This window comes from Apteryx rowi, unplaced genomic scaffold, assembly GCF_003343035.1.
Source record: "Apteryx rowi isolate R43461 unplaced genomic scaffold, aptRow1 scaffold_41, whole genome shotgun sequence".
Lineage (NCBI taxonomy): Eukaryota > Metazoa > Chordata > Aves > Apterygiformes > Apterygidae > Apteryx > Apteryx rowi.
This window is the reverse complement of record NW_020450621.1, coordinates 2,096,181-2,113,305: the sequence shown is the minus strand read 5'-3', so window position 1 is coordinate 2,113,305 and position 17,125 is coordinate 2,096,181. Positions and strand designations below refer to the sequence as shown.

At 41.0% G+C, this 17,125-nt stretch overlaps 1 protein-coding gene across 7 annotated transcripts in view; it reads right to left on the bottom strand.

The window, feature by feature from the left end:
• The window catches only part of STX8 (syntaxin 8), a 110,265-nt gene extending 93,254 nt beyond the window's left edge, over nucleotides 1-17,011 (bottom strand). For 2 of the 7 annotated variants that reach the window (XM_026075723.1, XM_026075724.1), the window contains exons 1-5: nucleotides 16,868-17,006; nucleotides 16,397-16,496; nucleotides 12,681-12,775; nucleotides 10,673-10,783; nucleotides 338-462 (exon numbers count right to left, since the gene is read on the bottom strand). In XM_026075723.1, coding sequence (XP_025931508.1) covers nucleotides 338-462; nucleotides 10,673-10,783; nucleotides 12,681-12,775; nucleotides 16,397-16,496; nucleotides 16,868-16,878 — 442 coding nt within the window. In that variant the 5' untranslated portion in view covers nucleotides 16,879-17,006. Of the gene's footprint in view, nucleotides 1-337; nucleotides 463-10,672; nucleotides 10,784-12,680; nucleotides 12,776-16,396; nucleotides 16,497-16,612; nucleotides 16,732-16,867 lie in introns of those variants that run through there. The other 5 variants (XR_003255185.1, XM_026075725.1, XM_026075726.1 and 2 more) reach the window with 5 other exon arrangements.
• Between the last annotated feature and the right edge of the window lie 114 nt (nucleotides 17,012-17,125).

The window sequence follows — 17,125 nt, the reverse complement described above, 5'->3', positions numbered from 1 at the left end:
GAATTACTTGCACCTGAATGGAAAGAAGCCTTACAAATTTATACATTCAGAAACAAGATCTATTAACTGTTTCAGTGGTTTCTTCTCCCCTACCATAGTAAAAAAAGCTTGCTTCAATAGGAATGGGGACATTTTTGAAAAGCTGCTTTCAGAAGATACCCCTAGATAAGAATATTGCAAGCACAATACAGCTCTTTCAAATAGAGAAAACAACCACCTGGAACTTGACATCTCCCTCCAGGTAATACAACTTTGGTAGAGCTTATTGCATTGACTTCTAATAAAGACTCTCACTGAGTCTTATCAACGCTTATATAAAACAAAAATGCTCTTTTACCTTGTATGATCCTTCGCTGCTGCTGCCTGATATCATCAAAGCCAAGCCCTCTGGTTTCCTCAGATTCTTCCAGGAGCCACGGGTTGGTTACACCTCGTTTGACCCCTCCAGTCATCAGGCTAGACCTGAAAATAAATTCAGTACATTTTCAAGTTTTAAACACGAAACCCACCCATTCTGTACTCTGTGCTTCCATGACTAGCTGACAATGATGGAACTGTACCTATTTGTCTTAACTCCATGCAATTCTCTGCAATCACAGCAGAAATTAGCCAAAAAGAACCTAATTACCTCCAATAACAAATACATCTGCGGGTTCCATAACGTTGCCTAGAAGCAGCAAAGCAGGGAGAAAACTAGTTTTGCAATGAAAAAATCAACCTACATGGTAAAATACGCAGTGCACTTTTTATAATATGTTTACTTTAAATATTGTTTGCAAGTAGAACACAGCATCCAAAGCTCTTACAAAAAGAAAAGAGGGTTGCTAGAAATGCACGTATTCTTCACGCATTTGCTTTGTGATCAAGACACAAACTTCTAAAAACACTGATGTACAGCCTGACAACTTCCAGCAGTATAAGAGGTTCCACACGTCAGTACAGATACAGCTCAGACGAGAGTATTAGTTTCTTGTTCCTTTTCAGGCTGGGTCAGGATTGCATTTCACGAACGGGAGATGGAAGTCACACAGTTACTCTTCTGTGTTTCCTGGTTTGGCATAGACGTGAACAAGAAGCCAGGCACACACTCTTAAATGTGAAAGTAATCAAGTTATGGGTTTTCTCTTAAAAGAATTATGACTTAAGGTTGTTAGCATTAGAGACACTTCCCTGGTTACAACGGAAAACAAGTTTTTCATGTCCAAGGTACATAAATTTAAGTAGTAAAATGAAATGCCACTTAAATATTTTTTCTCAATACCAGATTTCTGGTTCTCTCCTTTCAGCTTCTCATTGTTTTTTGCTACAAGAGAAACATTTTATGACAGACTGCAAGCCACTTGGACCCAAACCTGCAACTCAGATTTGGGGTGTCACCAACAAGACTGCTTCCTCAAGAGCAGCACACAAGTAAGGATTTTTGCTTTCTGCTTTACTTTCTTAAACTCCTTATTTTATTCCCATTTTTATCCCTCCTCTTTCTCAAAACACTTCCCCAAACAAAACAAGAACAGGTAACATTTTTAGAGTTTCTCAGAAAATTCTCATAAATTTATTACACGGAGACTTTTTTTTTTTTATAAATTAAATTGACTCCAGGTCTCTTCTTATGACACATACTGCAATGCTATATGGTGCAAACATATGCTTGAAATCATTTTGTGGTCAAACCCCTGTATCAAGCCTCTGTATCAAAAAAAGCTAATTTGGCACAAATATCAGTGCAGAGAGGAGAAGTTAAATACACGCTTTCTATAAACAGTTTTCCTGCAGAACTCTGGAAGGATGACTAAAGTTTTATACCAAAGGTATTTAAGCAAAATCCAGAACTCAGGTCTAGGAGTTCCTTGAAGAATTACGGTGAACTAGAGACATCTCCTGGCCATGAAATGAATAACCACTGCCGAAAAATAATTTTGCATCTCTGCCACATGAAATTTTGGGTTGTCCGTAAATTAGAGACACATATGCCCTCATTTGTGTCCATTGCACTACACACTTCATATTACATTCGTGGACACTTAAATTTAAGAACACTGGATTTGTTGCCACTTTAAGATATTTGTTCATCTGTCCTTCAAGGTAATGGACTTGTCAGGATCAGAAAATTTTGTTCCTGCAGGACTAAAAAGTGCTCATTGCAACTCACAAAATCTCACTTTAATGCTAATCATGTTGGAACATTATTCAAGAGCAGAACCCAAACTGCTTCACTGTGCCAACAACAAGCTGGCTTTCATGAGCAACATCTGAAATGGGAGTAGCTGGAATATTTCTGTATTTCATCTCCTTGCACCTCCATTAAAATGTACATATCTTCTTGAGTAAGGAGATCAGGTTTGATTAGACAAAGGTTTGCAACTCTGAAACACAATTTTACATGTTACCTAGATTTCTTCATTGCTTTGGGGGGATTAAATACAGTCTCGCATTTGCTAGTCTCATGATCGCTGCCACCAGGTTCACAAATCTAAACATAACAGAAGCATTACACTTTGAGAATATAAAGACCACTGCAGTCCACTCAGTTCAGCAGTTCATTTAGAATGCCCACAAAATCTAGGCTTAACAACATCGGACAAAATTACTTAAATAAAGCAAAAGGAATGCAAGGCTCTTTGCGAGCTAACAAGAATGCAACTCTGCAACTACTTCTGCCTTTAAAAAAGCCACGGCAAGCAAATTTGAAATAATTTGCACCACTCTCTCTCTCCTAATAATCTGCCCTACTCTTCTAGGTTGGGTCATGACAACTGGTCTGCTTGTTACAATAATCTTTTTGACATGTTTGGTAACTACCTTCCCACACAACATAGCATAACTTCCTACTTCCTCTGATCTTACCATGTTTCGGTTTGGTGGTGTGAAGATTAAAGCTTATCCAATTAGCCACCCACTGCCTCCGCCAAGTTAATCACGTAAATCTTTGAAACCGTCACAGAGCAGTGGAGTGTGCGGATAGCTTTTGATTATAGGAGCAGATTTAACTAATTACAAGGCTTAGCAGTGTGCCCAAGTATAAAAGATGATGGGGTTTAAGATCAGGGAGCTATGTCATTGCTTAACAAGTAAGGGCTTATCTTTCCGAAGGCATTGTTTCACTGATAATTCTTATAAAACTTCCCAAGTAACTTAGATTAGTCAACCAGTGCTTACTTTAGACCAAGGCCACACATCAAGGCTTATAGCTTTAGAAGAATGATCGGCAAGACTGAATCTTAAACAAAACCTGGGTCATATGACAACCGGTTGCCTGATCACTTGAACATTCCCTTAACGATATGGTTATACAGTAGCTCTCTTTGAAGTGCTCGGAGCACCTCATCGTAGCTTCACAGCTCAATCGCCAAGGCAGCAGCACAGAAATGGGGGTATTCTCTCACTTACGATTTAATTGCTCACGTCGGCAGGCAGAGTATTTTAGGAAGCTCTGAGCTAGTAAATGAAACAACAAATATTATTTTAACATACAAAGACAAAAGCTCTCTCTGCTTCCAAAACCAGGAGAAAGCACGTGAGCACAAGCACTTCCCAACAGCCCATCAGGTTCCCTCCCAGGTGCAGAGACTTCCCACCAGAACCGTTCCTGACATGAAACTTAGAGAAAAAGACAACCCTCCCCGGAGCTGGCAGGCCATTTCCCTAGCTCCACCAACACCAGAACTAACAAAAAGCTCATCTCACGTTCAAGAAAATGCAGCGTTGCTCCTGATGTCATTCATCTGTGGCTCGGTTATCTAGTCCCACTGGTTTTAGTGAAGGCAAACTACAGCCGAGCTACACAAACAAGTCACCGCACAGCATGCTAGACAGCGGATTTACATCGCATCAGCTACTCTGTGACACCTGCAGGCCCACCGATCCCCACTCACAAGATGCACAAAGCAGCTTCCGCACCTCCTCTGCGGAACAAGCAGCTCTGCAATTACCTAGTGCTTACACAGGGCTGCACGTGCCCGCTGACGATCAGTGCAAAGTGGGCAACCCGCTGGAAAATATGTTTGCACAATTGTATCAGCACACTTACCTTGGAGGAGGCATGTCCACTTGAAGAGCTGAGAGTCTGGATGGTGCGGCTGCGGCAATAAACTACACAGAGAAGGTACTCCTACACCAGGATAAGTGTCTCCAGAGAGGTTATCTGGATAACTGTGTTTACACTCATGTTTTGCTTCATGGCAGCCTCACTTTTCTATGCAAAACCCAAAATATACACTACAACAGACATTTCCTTCAGAGAAATACCACTTATCTGGATATCAAATACTATCATCTTCTTCCTATGCCATCCCTTATTTTTTTTATGCAAGACTGGGCAAAGTACAATACTAAAGATATTATAAAACGGTTCATACAGTCCACATCAAAACAAAGACTCATCTCTACAGCCCACTTGCTCTCCTCAGGAATAAGAGAATTATAAAGGGGAATTATTTATAAAAAGAAATTGCATCTTATGCAATCACATCCAGAGGAAAGGAGGAAAAGACAAACCTACTCTTGTGAGACCCCATTTTTTCTGCTCACAAAATGATCTACAGCTACAGTAGGGACAAGGCGCAGCACTAAGGTCATGCCTAAGCCTCTGCTCCCTGCATGGTGGTTCATATCTCTCTGACCACAAGAAAAAAAGAACATTAGCCTCCAAGCATGTCACACTTGGCATTTATTCCCACTACGGACGCAGCACATTTCATTAAGATTCAGTAAGCCCGTACCAAAGTAATATAGTAACAGTGCTGGATACAGAAACAATTTTGGGCAGGAAGCTTCAGGTAGTTTTGAGCAAACTTAGGAGGCAAAACATAAAGCAAGCAGTTTAGCCTTGAAAGCTGCCCTCCTACCGACATTTTTTCCTGAGGCTAACGAGCATTAATCATTAATAACAGGCATGCAGGCACAACCTGAAGCACAAGGCCTAAAAATTAAGGGGTTTGACTTACTTTTCTCTACTGTGTTTAAATTCTGGTTCTTTGCTATTCCTTATAACTCAAGTATATACAGTTTTCCCACAACCACAGTCCTGACTTCAGGGAGGTCATTAGAGAACGCATGGTATACTCTGAAAGGAGAGAGACGCAAACTTGCCTTTTAAACACCGACCAAACCGAGTAAAGACTCCACCATCTTCTTGGAATCTCCCTTAAACTTCAGGTGAGCACAACAACCTTCAGCTTTTGCAGTAAGCTGGAGGGTCACTACACTGCTGAAAGCTGCTGGCGTGAGGGTACACTCCCGTCTGCGCACACTGTATAACCTACAGAGCGCTCCCAGCTGAAGAGTGTCATGAAGAGAGATGGCCTAACTACACCGATACAACTTAGTGAATGCGAGGAGGGTGTTGAGACGATCACAACCACACCGTCTCGTGACTACACGGCCAAAGATGCACTAATCCTGGAAAATCCTGCCCCAGGCCCTAGGTTTGATCTTATGACTCCCACCTCAGACATTCTCAAGCATGGGTTTCTGGATRGACATCCTACCTCTTCTTGCAGCCTTATTAAAAGCTATTTCTGATGATCTTCTACGCACAATGCTAATCACATCCAAYATCAGAACACTGCAGCTAGGAATGCTTCTAGCAATAACTTGTGGGAAGGAAGGAAAGCAAGGAGTGTTTTAAAGGCACCTAAAACCCTTAGTATTTTCAGTCTTCTTTTCCAAAGAGCATTTGCTCTTCCATAAATAAGAACCAGGTTAACAGAAGTATTTAAGCACCTAATGGCTTATTGATTAAAGTCAGGCATTGGATTAAGACCTAAATATCTTATATCTGATAGAAAATTATTTAAATGTGTGTTAGCATTTATTCTGTTTAAAAAATAGAATTGCAACAATTGCATTTTTCTATGTTTTCTGGAATCAAAAGAGAAATTAAGAAAGCATATCAAAGTACACACAATTTATTTATTCACTAGTGATCTACATATATATCTACATATTGACAATCCGGTCTGAAAGAAGGAAGAATAGTCTCAATTCATTTGTCTCTACAAATGTTTAAAGACTCACAAAAGCTTGATATTGCGTGTGATTCCAGGAAGTATTTCCAGTTGCTTTTTCTACTTTTCCCTTTCAAATGGTATGAAGACCCTGGGACTTTTGCTCCATTAAAGTCTGCGCTATAATAAACCGCACAGATCTCTTTACAATTAGAAATGAGGGGAGAAGATAATGAAATTGTCTGTTGAAAACCAATTAAAGAAAATTTAAGTGACTTTAAGTACACAGTCATGTAAACAGCACAATCTTTCCCCTGAAAAATTCCAGTTGCATCTTAATTAAGACTGACAACGCCGGAAGGTAAACTAATGCTCTACCAAAGTAATGTAGTGTCTTGCCCTGTGTTCTGGCCCAAGTTGTCAGTTAGGATAAATATTAAGAGCATTAAGGCAACTGTACTTCACAATCAGAAATAAGCTTTACAGCAATTTTCAAAGGATGTAAAACTCACTGAATGGTGACCAAATATAAACGAAGATTAATTCTAGTGAAACCTTCACAATTATAGGCCATGAGGACAAAAAATATGTGATCAGTGGTGCAAGAAGGTTAATGAAAGGAATGACTGCTGGAAAGAAAAAGTCTTCTGAAAATTTGTGCTGTCACATCAGAGATGGATTAGATACAGAAAACCAATACAGAACGGGAGAAAAGCGTCACTGCTAGAACTTAATCAAACATCATGTGCCGATTTTTCTATGCTGTGGGTAAATCTGACTTTCAGACCGTAGACACACTGAAGAGCGGCCTTGGCAATCTACTAAAATCCAAAGCAGGTTGTTCCAGAAGTCTGTAACAATTCTAGAGAAACCTAGTGCTATAAAAAGCAGCTTAACTATACCAAAAGCTGTTGTCTTCTATCCTTACAAACAATACGGCAGGCAGGGGAGGCACGAACTCCTCCCTTACTGGCGTCCATACAGGCCAGTTTCAAGCAAGAAACAAAGATTTGGCTTCCCGGCACAACATTCAGGCCTTGGCCACATCTCTGCCTGTACCGCTGAAAACAAGACCTACAAGGAAGAATAAGGAACGGGTGTGCATTCACCAGGCACCAGGCAGAGAATTGCTGGCATAGTTTTATCCATTTTCAATTAAAGAAGTTAAAAGAGAACTATTAAATTCCAAGCCTTGCAACACTAGAAAATAAGTACTGTCTCTGATGTTATCTTGTGTTGGAAAACACTGTTTTCCCTGATCACTTCTAATGGAGCTTGAAATCATCATGGGATTTGGGTATTTTCCTTCTTTCTGCCTCAGCACCTCCATGTCAGGGCAACTCTAGGTTAAATCCTTGCCCTCTGCCGGTCCCATAGCAGTAATGCGCCAACATCATCCTGCTAAACCATGGATGGAGTCCTCTCACTGCAAGGCCACATTTCAGAAGATCAGATTAGTTTATGAAMTGATCAGGGCAGGTAACATACAAGAGCCTTCTTGCATCATCAATCTCTCGAGAAATTTTGCCTGCTTGCTATTTTATGTATTTCAGGTCACTTAGCGATAGATGTAAAAGCTAGTGCTCTAATACATCAACTGGATTTACCCCACACTCCAGAGCATGCCGAAACCATAAAACAATTAATGGATTAGACAGAAGTCTACAGTTTTACTATCTGCAGTGGGTGTTGCATTGACAATATTCAGTTACTCAAAGATGATGAGCTGCAAGGGGAAATATTTGGTCTGGCTGTATGGAACACCCCACCGGAGAACGAAAGCAAGTAGAAACAGCTTATCAACCTGAGCAGGCTGCAGCTCTGACAGATCCAATATGCCACCAGCAAAAAGGGATATACTGTCCTTATCCTAATCTCTCTACCACCTTACTGAAGAGATGCTTGCAAAATATGACCACACGCTCTTTCCTGGAAAAACACGCAAGACGGTATAGAAAACTATCAGTGAGACTTTGAGATAACCCCTACACCTGCTCCAAAATACACAAAGTAAATAGGCTAGAAAAAAAGATCTTATTTTTAACAGTAACAGCATGTAACAGCACTTTCATCAATACCTAATTTTTACCCTGCAATAGCACAAAAACCATCTCTGCCTTTTTCAAGCGCACATATCTGAAAAGGGACTGGTTCTCAAAGCACATACGCAAAAAGGCTCACTTTTTTTTCCCCTCAAAAGCACAAGAGTTTTATAAGTTTTATTCTGTCCTAAGACTGAGCACTGACACACTGTAAAAAGGTGAAAAACCTTCCCGCAAGGGCTCCCCTGCTCTCCCTCATACAGGTAACTTTGCATGTGCATGTATAAAAGAGAAAGCTGTATATTCCCTACTAAAAAGGTCCGGTGAACATAGTGCTTTTAAAAATGCCTGCCACTTAGAAGCACAAACTAGAAACTAGAACACATTTCTATCATGTGACTTCATCGCAGAAGCACAGTTCTATTCTTCTGCACCAGCTCTCGCTACACTGTGGATCAGGCGAGGAAGCTCTGCTAGGTCACGTCGTACGACCCAGACCACACATGCAGCATTGTGCATGGCTTACAGGGCAGAGTACAACCCCTTACGTGACCCACAACCTGCTTAAGAAGTCTGTGTCTGTGCTTGTTGGGTTAAAAATCTTCCACACGTTATCAAAATAGGTGCACAGGCCCAAATAACTCATATATTATATACACAATTTTCTAGAGAAACATGTTCACCAAAAACAAAAGAGAGAGAGAGAGCGAGCACGCGTGCTCACAAGCGTCTTTAAACCAGAATTTTACCAATTCCAGGCTACAGTCAAGAGTAATTTCACTGACCACGGAAATATAACAAGCTCTGCAATGACCCAGAGGCTGCAGCTCCCCTTCTCTTCTGCACCATTTTGAAGGACAGAAGATTAACTGAGTCTGCAATGGAAAAAATAGTGAGAGCAAACGCAATTATCCRTGCTGGAATTTAGCCAAAACCATAACTCTCTTAAACACAACAGTATTCAGTGACCTACAGAGGGTCAGGGTACAGGTAAGTCAGTTCTTCAGCAGAGCTTTTAATTTTCTGCATGAATGTTGGTAATAGAGATCAAAGCACATCAGCCAGTGAATCCTGAGGATGCCTCTGAAGTTGTCCCTAGACACATGCCATTTCAACTCTGAAGTACCACAGCCCTAATCCTATGCTAAGATGGCAGCTCCACCACTCATTTGCTTGCAGAGGAAGAAAACAACAGCTTCATTTTGTTGCCAGCAAGGAACAAAGCTTATTTACTGTTACCCCTTTTCTCTTCTCCCTCCCCAGTAACTAAATCATTGGTCACTTTAAACAAGTTTGAAAGAAAAACAAGTCCCAAAGAAAACCAACTTTCACAATGGAGATGAAGAGGCAAAAAAGACCGGGCCTAGTTAGCAGAACTCAGCCTTTAGACCATSTGCCTGCCCAGCATGTCGTATAGCTCCAGGCTGAACCCAGAACATGCTTTTTCTTGACCAGTGTGGATGTCACTGGGAACACAGAGGGGAAAGTGGAGAAACAGGAAGAAAAGGGAACCTGGGTTATACTATTTGAGTTAGGAAAGGAAACAGAAGTTTAATAAATTCACAGGAATCCGTCAGTTCTGCTGCTCACCAAACAAGCATTTTTAACTTGGTATCTAAGACAGACATAAAAGCTCTTAGATGTAAAGTATCTGCAAAGATTTTCTTAGAAAGTTGCATTTATGCAACTGGAGAAACTAAATATAAATATATTAAATAAATATAAAATAAATACATATGGAGAAACTAAAGCTACCTAAAGTCCAGAGGTATGCCAAGGGTAGCAAATACCTGCGGGTGGAACTCCCTAGGCAAAAAACAGTACTGACTTAACTGGAAATGGATAAAATTCAAAAGACTGTTGACAAATCACTAGAAACAACCCATCCCTGCAACATCTGCATTAAAAGGCATCTTATAAACAGCTCTTTATACCTTTAAAAACCTACACCTAAGGTGCTTTGCATGTGATGCATAATGCACCTCTCACTCCTACCACATCCAACTTATGGGCTGCTTATAGTTTTAGAGTAACTCAGGCAAGAGTTTTGCATTTCACACTTCAAGGAACGGCTCTCACTTTCTTCCTGATCAGTTAGAGACCACCAGGGATGGATTATTTCTAAAAACAAGTATGAGACGACAAATGTAACTCCTTCAATTAGAAAGGGACCGTATAAGAAAGAACTGCATGAAGAAAGGACAACATTCAGGCTATTAACTGTTCTGTCTGGGAACAATTCACCCCAGTACATTGCCCTGCACCACTCTGATGTAACCAAAATGGAAATCGAAATATATTCCCTTTGAATGCACCCTGCTGATTCTTACAAAAAAAGAAAACAAAGAAAAGATCACTGGGGAACTGTCTGAAGTTTAAGCTTTGTCCTAACAGTCTTCTTTCCAACAATGCACCTAAACCCGTCAGCCCAACTCAGTAGCAGACTCTACTAGATCACAAAGTCAACCGTTACCACTTCCAAGCAGCGCTCCGCTCCTTTGTGTCTTTTCCAGCCTTGAAAGATATGTATTACGTTGTCATTAAAAAAGGCACAAGATTTCTAAAGAGTAAAACTGCACTTTGCTACATGGAGAGGTATATGAATTCTATGGACGCATTCAGCATTACCTTCAGACATATTCAAAGCACAAATCACACTGTTCGTTTAAGGGGACAGTGTCATACCTTATCACATCCGGTTCTGTGCCTTCATTCTTATAAGACGCCTGAAGTTGCCTCTGTCGGGTGAGAAGGTCGTCCACCAAGTTCTGCCTCCTGTCCCCCTCCAGCTGCGTGCTAGTGGTACTTGGTTAAGGTCCAAACTTAAAAATAAACTTTAATCTCAATACTGAGAGAATCACACACAGTAACTGGCTAATACTGCATCAAACTGGAAGTTTCCAAACTTCCAATTTGGAAATAACAACTTTCAAAGATCAGAATACATATCTAAAAAATACACTCATCTTTGTTTATCAGTTATAAACCCTATTATGTATTCTTAAAAGGAGTCAGACCTTGTCATCAAGATAACCAGAACAACTATTTTAATTCAAAAAAAKGATACAACACCTAACAGAAGGTTAAGTCATCCATTTCAGAATGAAATCTGGTTTTATTCTAAACACGTTTCTGAGGTTTGCGAATCTCAGAGAAAAAGGTTTCATAGATAGTGATCTTCATGATCTCAAACTAATGAGAAAATTGGGAGGGTATATACTACCAAATCAGCATAAGAATTCAAAATGGTACCCCCTAATCCAACACGATAATCTCTCATTTATTACTAAAAAGTACTACACAGCTGATGTATTCTATAACACTGACAATGTGCAACGCTAGTGCATGGGTTAAGCTTACGGAAGGAATGAGTTTTCTTAGAAGAGCTCTATCCTGCACAGACTTGTAAGTAATATTATGATATAAACCATGCAGCCCCAAGGCAGAATAGAGCTGTTGAAATCAGCAGGGTATTTCACATCTTATTTCACTGGAACTGAGGCTCATTACACAGACCACAACAGTATTTCTCAGCAAAGTTCAATAGGTGATGAGCAAACACCGAAAAATTTTTTTCAAGCATCTGCTCCCATCTACAGTTCATCATCAGGACTCCTTTGTAGCAGCTGAAGCAGGAAAAAAAAATCCGTTCAGTGTCTCTGAAAGACAAGATGTCCTGGAGTACTGCCACTTTGACAGTGGCAGATGCGCTTGCCTTTTTAATTAATCTCAGTGACAGACATTTTGAAAGACTACTCTCTTCCCAGTACTTTTAAGGAGATTATGCAATAGCCGTACTGATTTGTGCATGTTTTCTGCCACAGCAGTAGCCTTCATTTGCTCTAAGGTATTCACTTGAAAGGAAAGGTTTACCCACTGCCCTCAGCAGAGCATTCAGAAGGCTTACACTTAGAAAAGATTTCTACTACAGTAAGCTTGAAAGCAATCAGCCATTCATTAAATCAGTTTGCTGCTGGACACCTCTTTACAGGGAGACGGACACGCTTCTCGCACAGAGTCCTTAGGCTTGACTAACCTAGCGCATAGAGAGAGCAGCAAATCCACGTAAGGCCCTAGGGTGATATTCCTAGAAGAGAAACCTGTAATTTCTTTTTAAGGTATACCAAGATGCCTCTGAGGATGCAGTTCCGTTGCTCCTTAAGCCAGTCCACATCCAGGACTGCCACACGCCTGCCCACTCTCGGGACATGGCTTCACCCTTCCTTTTTGCAAGCACTAGCGCTCGGGCAGCCAGTGACCAAGGCAAGAGAAAATAAGAAAGTCGGCTCGTTTTCTGCTAGATGAGCAAACTGAGACAGCTCACAAGCCAGCCACTCCATCACCGGGGCCAGCACAGTCCATGGGCAGGACAACAGCAGCTCCGTCTGAGATTAGCCAGACCATCTTGTTAAACTTCTCTGACACACGCATAACCAAAGCAAGTCTCAAACCCACAATATCAGAGCTGTTCAGGTTACCAACCCTTCCTATACTATAGCTGCAATAAAAATATCAAACATGATCACAGATAAAGCTCTATTGACAGAGTCTTCCAAAAATGAAAGGAGGGGAAAAAAGAAAACAAAAAAAACAAGCCATAACTGCATAGCAAAGCCTCCTTCCAGTTATAGCACATTTTTCCACCCTCTCCTACATTATGGAAAGGWCAATGAGGTGATGTTTACACAGATACATTTGGCGTGTTGATATGGCCCGAAGCAGTAAGTCCTTCAGATGATCAATCTTCTCTTTGAGATTCTGCAGTGACGATCTGATTGTCACATTGACCTGAAGGGGAAGAAAAAAGATTTTTTGTCAGAGTTATGTTTGCATAAAATTTCCTATCACTGCATGCAGGTGACAACATATGCAACTGCAGCTACGCTGGCGTGAAGGATTCCTTTTAAACCGAGAGAAGCCAGCTCCAGAGCCGCCAAGGGGACAACACAGTTAACTGTTCTGGACTGCTTACAAAATAATTAGATAAGTAGTCCTGGTTTTGCAAACACAATTCTAACGCATTAATGCTGCTTAATATGGAGAGCTTACTTTCAACTCTTTATAAACAGACTCCTTTATATGGGCAAAATATTTCAGCACATTTTCATATTTTCCAGTTAGTTCTCCAGTTCTTTCCTCTGATCTTCAATACAAAGACAGGCGCCAGCTTTTTCTGCCACTAGGTTTCTTTCCCAGCAGCCATGATTACAGGGGAGGTTGTTACAGGTTGAGACCTTTCCTCCACTGAACTTTTCCACACTTTAAAGATTCACAAGAAATTCTGATTAGTTTAATTTGACTTTTCGATACCATCTAGGACACTCCRCCTCTTCTTGCAGCTGACCTGCACAAAGTTTACATGGGTCTGGTCTTACTAAAAGCGTAGTTAAGTTGCACACATTCTTTTTTGCTCCAAGCACGTCCAAGGTCTGTGGGAATTCTCCTCCTTTTTCCCCCACCCCTTCCCAAATCAGGATGACATTATCCTCTGTGTCGCTTTTTCCTTAAATTCCTTTCCATCCCAGTTATCGAGCACGTACTAGGAAAAACACATTATAAAAGCAATTGACTATGCGAGTCATCCTAATTAAGACTCCATGTGCTTCTTGTAAACAAGATACTAGCCATGCTAGTTATAAAGGGTAGCAAACTCAGATGCCCCGAGTAATGAAATAGCAAGAAAGAAGGAATATTTGCTTCGATTCTCATTCCTGTGCCCTTGAAAACACAGAAGCAGCAGCCAGACAGCAAAGTCTTAGTGAACAGTCACCCTGCTGCAAGCATCCTGCCCTTCAGTTAAACTGCATTTGGTATTTGCATGGAGTTGGATGGAATTCTAAAATAAAAATTAAAAAAATTAAAAAAAAAAAAATCAGAAAAAACACCTGGTAGCATCACAAGTTTAAATCAATGAGACCTGTTCTCCTACAGTCGAACCCTAGCAGATACAATGACAGAAACGGATGCAACCCTGCTTAGGCAGTCCTGAAAGAACACAGCCAAAGCAGAGACCAGCCACACACTAAAGGAACACGTCCAAAGCCGTGATGGGGTTTAAATGCCTTTAGGGAAGTTCAACCCACTGCATGCCCGCTACGTAAGGATAATAAAAGGTCTTTTCATTTCACATGTACGTCTCCTGCACTCACATCYGGTTGGAGAACATCGCATTTAATAAACCCAGTACAGCAAAGTAACACAAAAGGTACACGCATCCAAGAGGGTCACTTAACAAACAGATTCCTTCTGCTGCTCTGGCCAGAAATCGCGGGGCTGTAACAAAAGATTTTGCTTCCGTTAAAGCAAAAGTAAAAATAAAAATAAAATAAAACCAACGGAGGTTTTAAGAGAGCTCARTAGAGCAGAGTTCACGGATGCCGAGTGCTGGCTTGACATCTTTCCCTACAGGTTTTTTTTTTTTTTTCCATTTTAACTTTTATGCTCTATTTTTATTCAACAATAACCAAGGAGGTTTTTTTTAGCCAGGCTAATGGCAAAATACTATAAAAAATAAAAACCTGTTTACATTCTCCCTACCAGGCAAATATTGTACAAAGGCTTTTTCCCTGTTAAAACGTTTGCTAATCGTAGAATATATGATTGCTCAGCCACGGATTTCTCAACATGAGTTTCTGTTATGAAAACAGCTCTTTCATTGTTGGAAACTTGTTTATAGTAGAATCAAACACTGCCAAATATTCATCTTTAACTGTAAATGGATTAAGGGAAATTGCACTTGGAAAACACAGAGCATGGAACAAATGATTTTATGAAGAAATAAGTCAGCTGTGTAATGTTTCCACAAAACATAACCTAGAAGAGYTATGGTACAAGAAAGACTTCAAACAACACTAACACAACTTTTTTTTTTTCTGAACACGTCACAAACAACAATGATGCACATCAGAGAACTTTGTCCTCTATAAATATAGATGAATTAAGTAGTAACTTTTTTTGGTTAGTGTTCTATCGCTTGAATATATCTGTACCATTTCAAATAGTTGGTCATTTTGAAAGCAGACACTTTAATCGTTGCCTCAAAATGCTCCCCTCATTTTTAATTCTAGAGCTAGAGAAAGGGTTTCTCCCCAGTCACTTTAAAAATGCTTATTTCAGAAGAGGTTTCAGGAGGCTGAATTTATGCCAATTTTGAGTCATTCACTAAAAGCACTGATTATTTTTAAAAGCCTACACGGTTTTCTCCARCAGTTCAAAAACGACATTTTATTTTAAAAGCTATCAGAAATGAGACCAGCAAAGAAGATCCAGCGATCTCACATCATATGACAACCCTGCTATAATGGGCGGACAGTCTACCAAATACATCACTCAGTGTTTTTAATTATGCAAATTATTGCAAAAGAACAACCTTTATATAAAGAGTAATTCTTATAAAAGAATAACTTGCATGCATGTTCCACTCAATGCAGTCAGGGGAAAAGTTAATGACACGACTCATGTGCAATCAAGTAGGTTCCTATGGTTTTCGAAGGAAAGGACTGGATTTTTAGTTCTAAAGACAGCAGCCTCCTGAGAATCCTTCTTTTTTCTTTTTCCTTTATTTAATTTTTTAAACAGAAAGTGTGAAAAGGTGGCAAACCTAAAAATACATGGGGAAGCACTAAAGRTTGCTTCTCATTCATATTAAACTCTGGTCTTTACTTTGTTAGAAATGTAACAAAACAAAAAAAACCCTGCAAAATTCATATTTGGTCTGTTTTACAGCCATGACAGAAAGGAAACAAGCTGACCTGCGGGGGTGGGAGGGGAGGATCTATTCTATATGTACACAAAAACGAGTACACGGAAGCTGACACACGCATCACAACATCTCTTAGCCTTTCAGATACCCAGTTTGCCGCCTGCAGCGACAGCCTCGAGCAGTCAGTAGTGCACGCCCGACATGGCCAAGGTTTTCTCCATTTCCCTTTCTGTAAAAGCAGCAATACTCCATATATAAAAGAGTTATTACTGTTAAATCCAAAAATACGTTTGTGACGTTAAAAAGCTGCTGTTAATTTAGAAATCACATTCCTGTTTTCTTTACAAGAATCTTAAAGAATATACTATTAGCACGAGGTTCCTACCATTAAAGTAACTTTGAACCGGCTGATGCCCAGCTTACAGCAATAATGAGCTCAAGCAGCCTGTTCCCCGCACTAATATAGTTCATGGAACATCACCCACTTTCCCACATCGCTCCCAACCATTTAATTTGACTAAAGCATAACCCTTCCCRAAGAGTACTTGGTTTCCTTCTTTGGCCAGAGAAGCAGGAAATTCAGGACTGACTTAGACATGCTTGATTTTTTGCAAATTTAACATTCCACCAATACTCATAACACTTAAAGGCAAAAATCTAACCAAAAATCCACGTTCTCAAAATTAGAGCTTTTGGAAGATCAGTACCTTTGCTGTACTTTCACCGTTCCTTTGGTACCGGTTACGTTCCTGGATTTTCTCAGCAATCTCTTGTGCAATCTGACAAGTGGAATCATACAGCGAGAGCCTATGAACAAGATTCAGGCAGCTGAGTACACCTCGAACCATTCTGCACATCCCATTATTCACTTTCAATCTTTATTACTCCAGTTTAGCTTCACTTTGCATGGAAATTATACGTACTTTATCATCTCAGCAGTTGGAAAACTAAGTAATACACAAAAGAAAGGCCTCAAGGGATCTACCTAAAACCAAACCAGCTTTCTTGGGGGAAAAAACGCTGTAGAAAGCCGGTAGCTCCCACATGCCAAAAGCCTTTAAGTCTGAAGGTGCAGAGTACCCGCCGCAACGAGAAACGAGACCCCGAGCTCGTCTCCAGCACGTCAGCAAAAGCAAAGAGCTCGGTACAACAGCACCGAGCTCCCCCACACCCAGCACCTCYAACTCATCCGCCAGACCGAGGCCACCGGGGGAACGCAAAGCCCTGCACGGGGCCCGGCGCCCGCTGCCCGTCACGGGGCCGGCTCAGTAGCAGGCGCCCAGCTAAGGCCGGCGGCGCCGGAACGCGGTGCGGCCACAGGCCGTTTGTTCAGCCGGGGAGGCCGCAGCCGCCCCCTCGGCGACACGCAGGGGCCGCGGCCGAGCAGCCGCCTCCCGCCAGGACCCAGCGCCGCCCGGCGGGGCCTGCGCGCACCT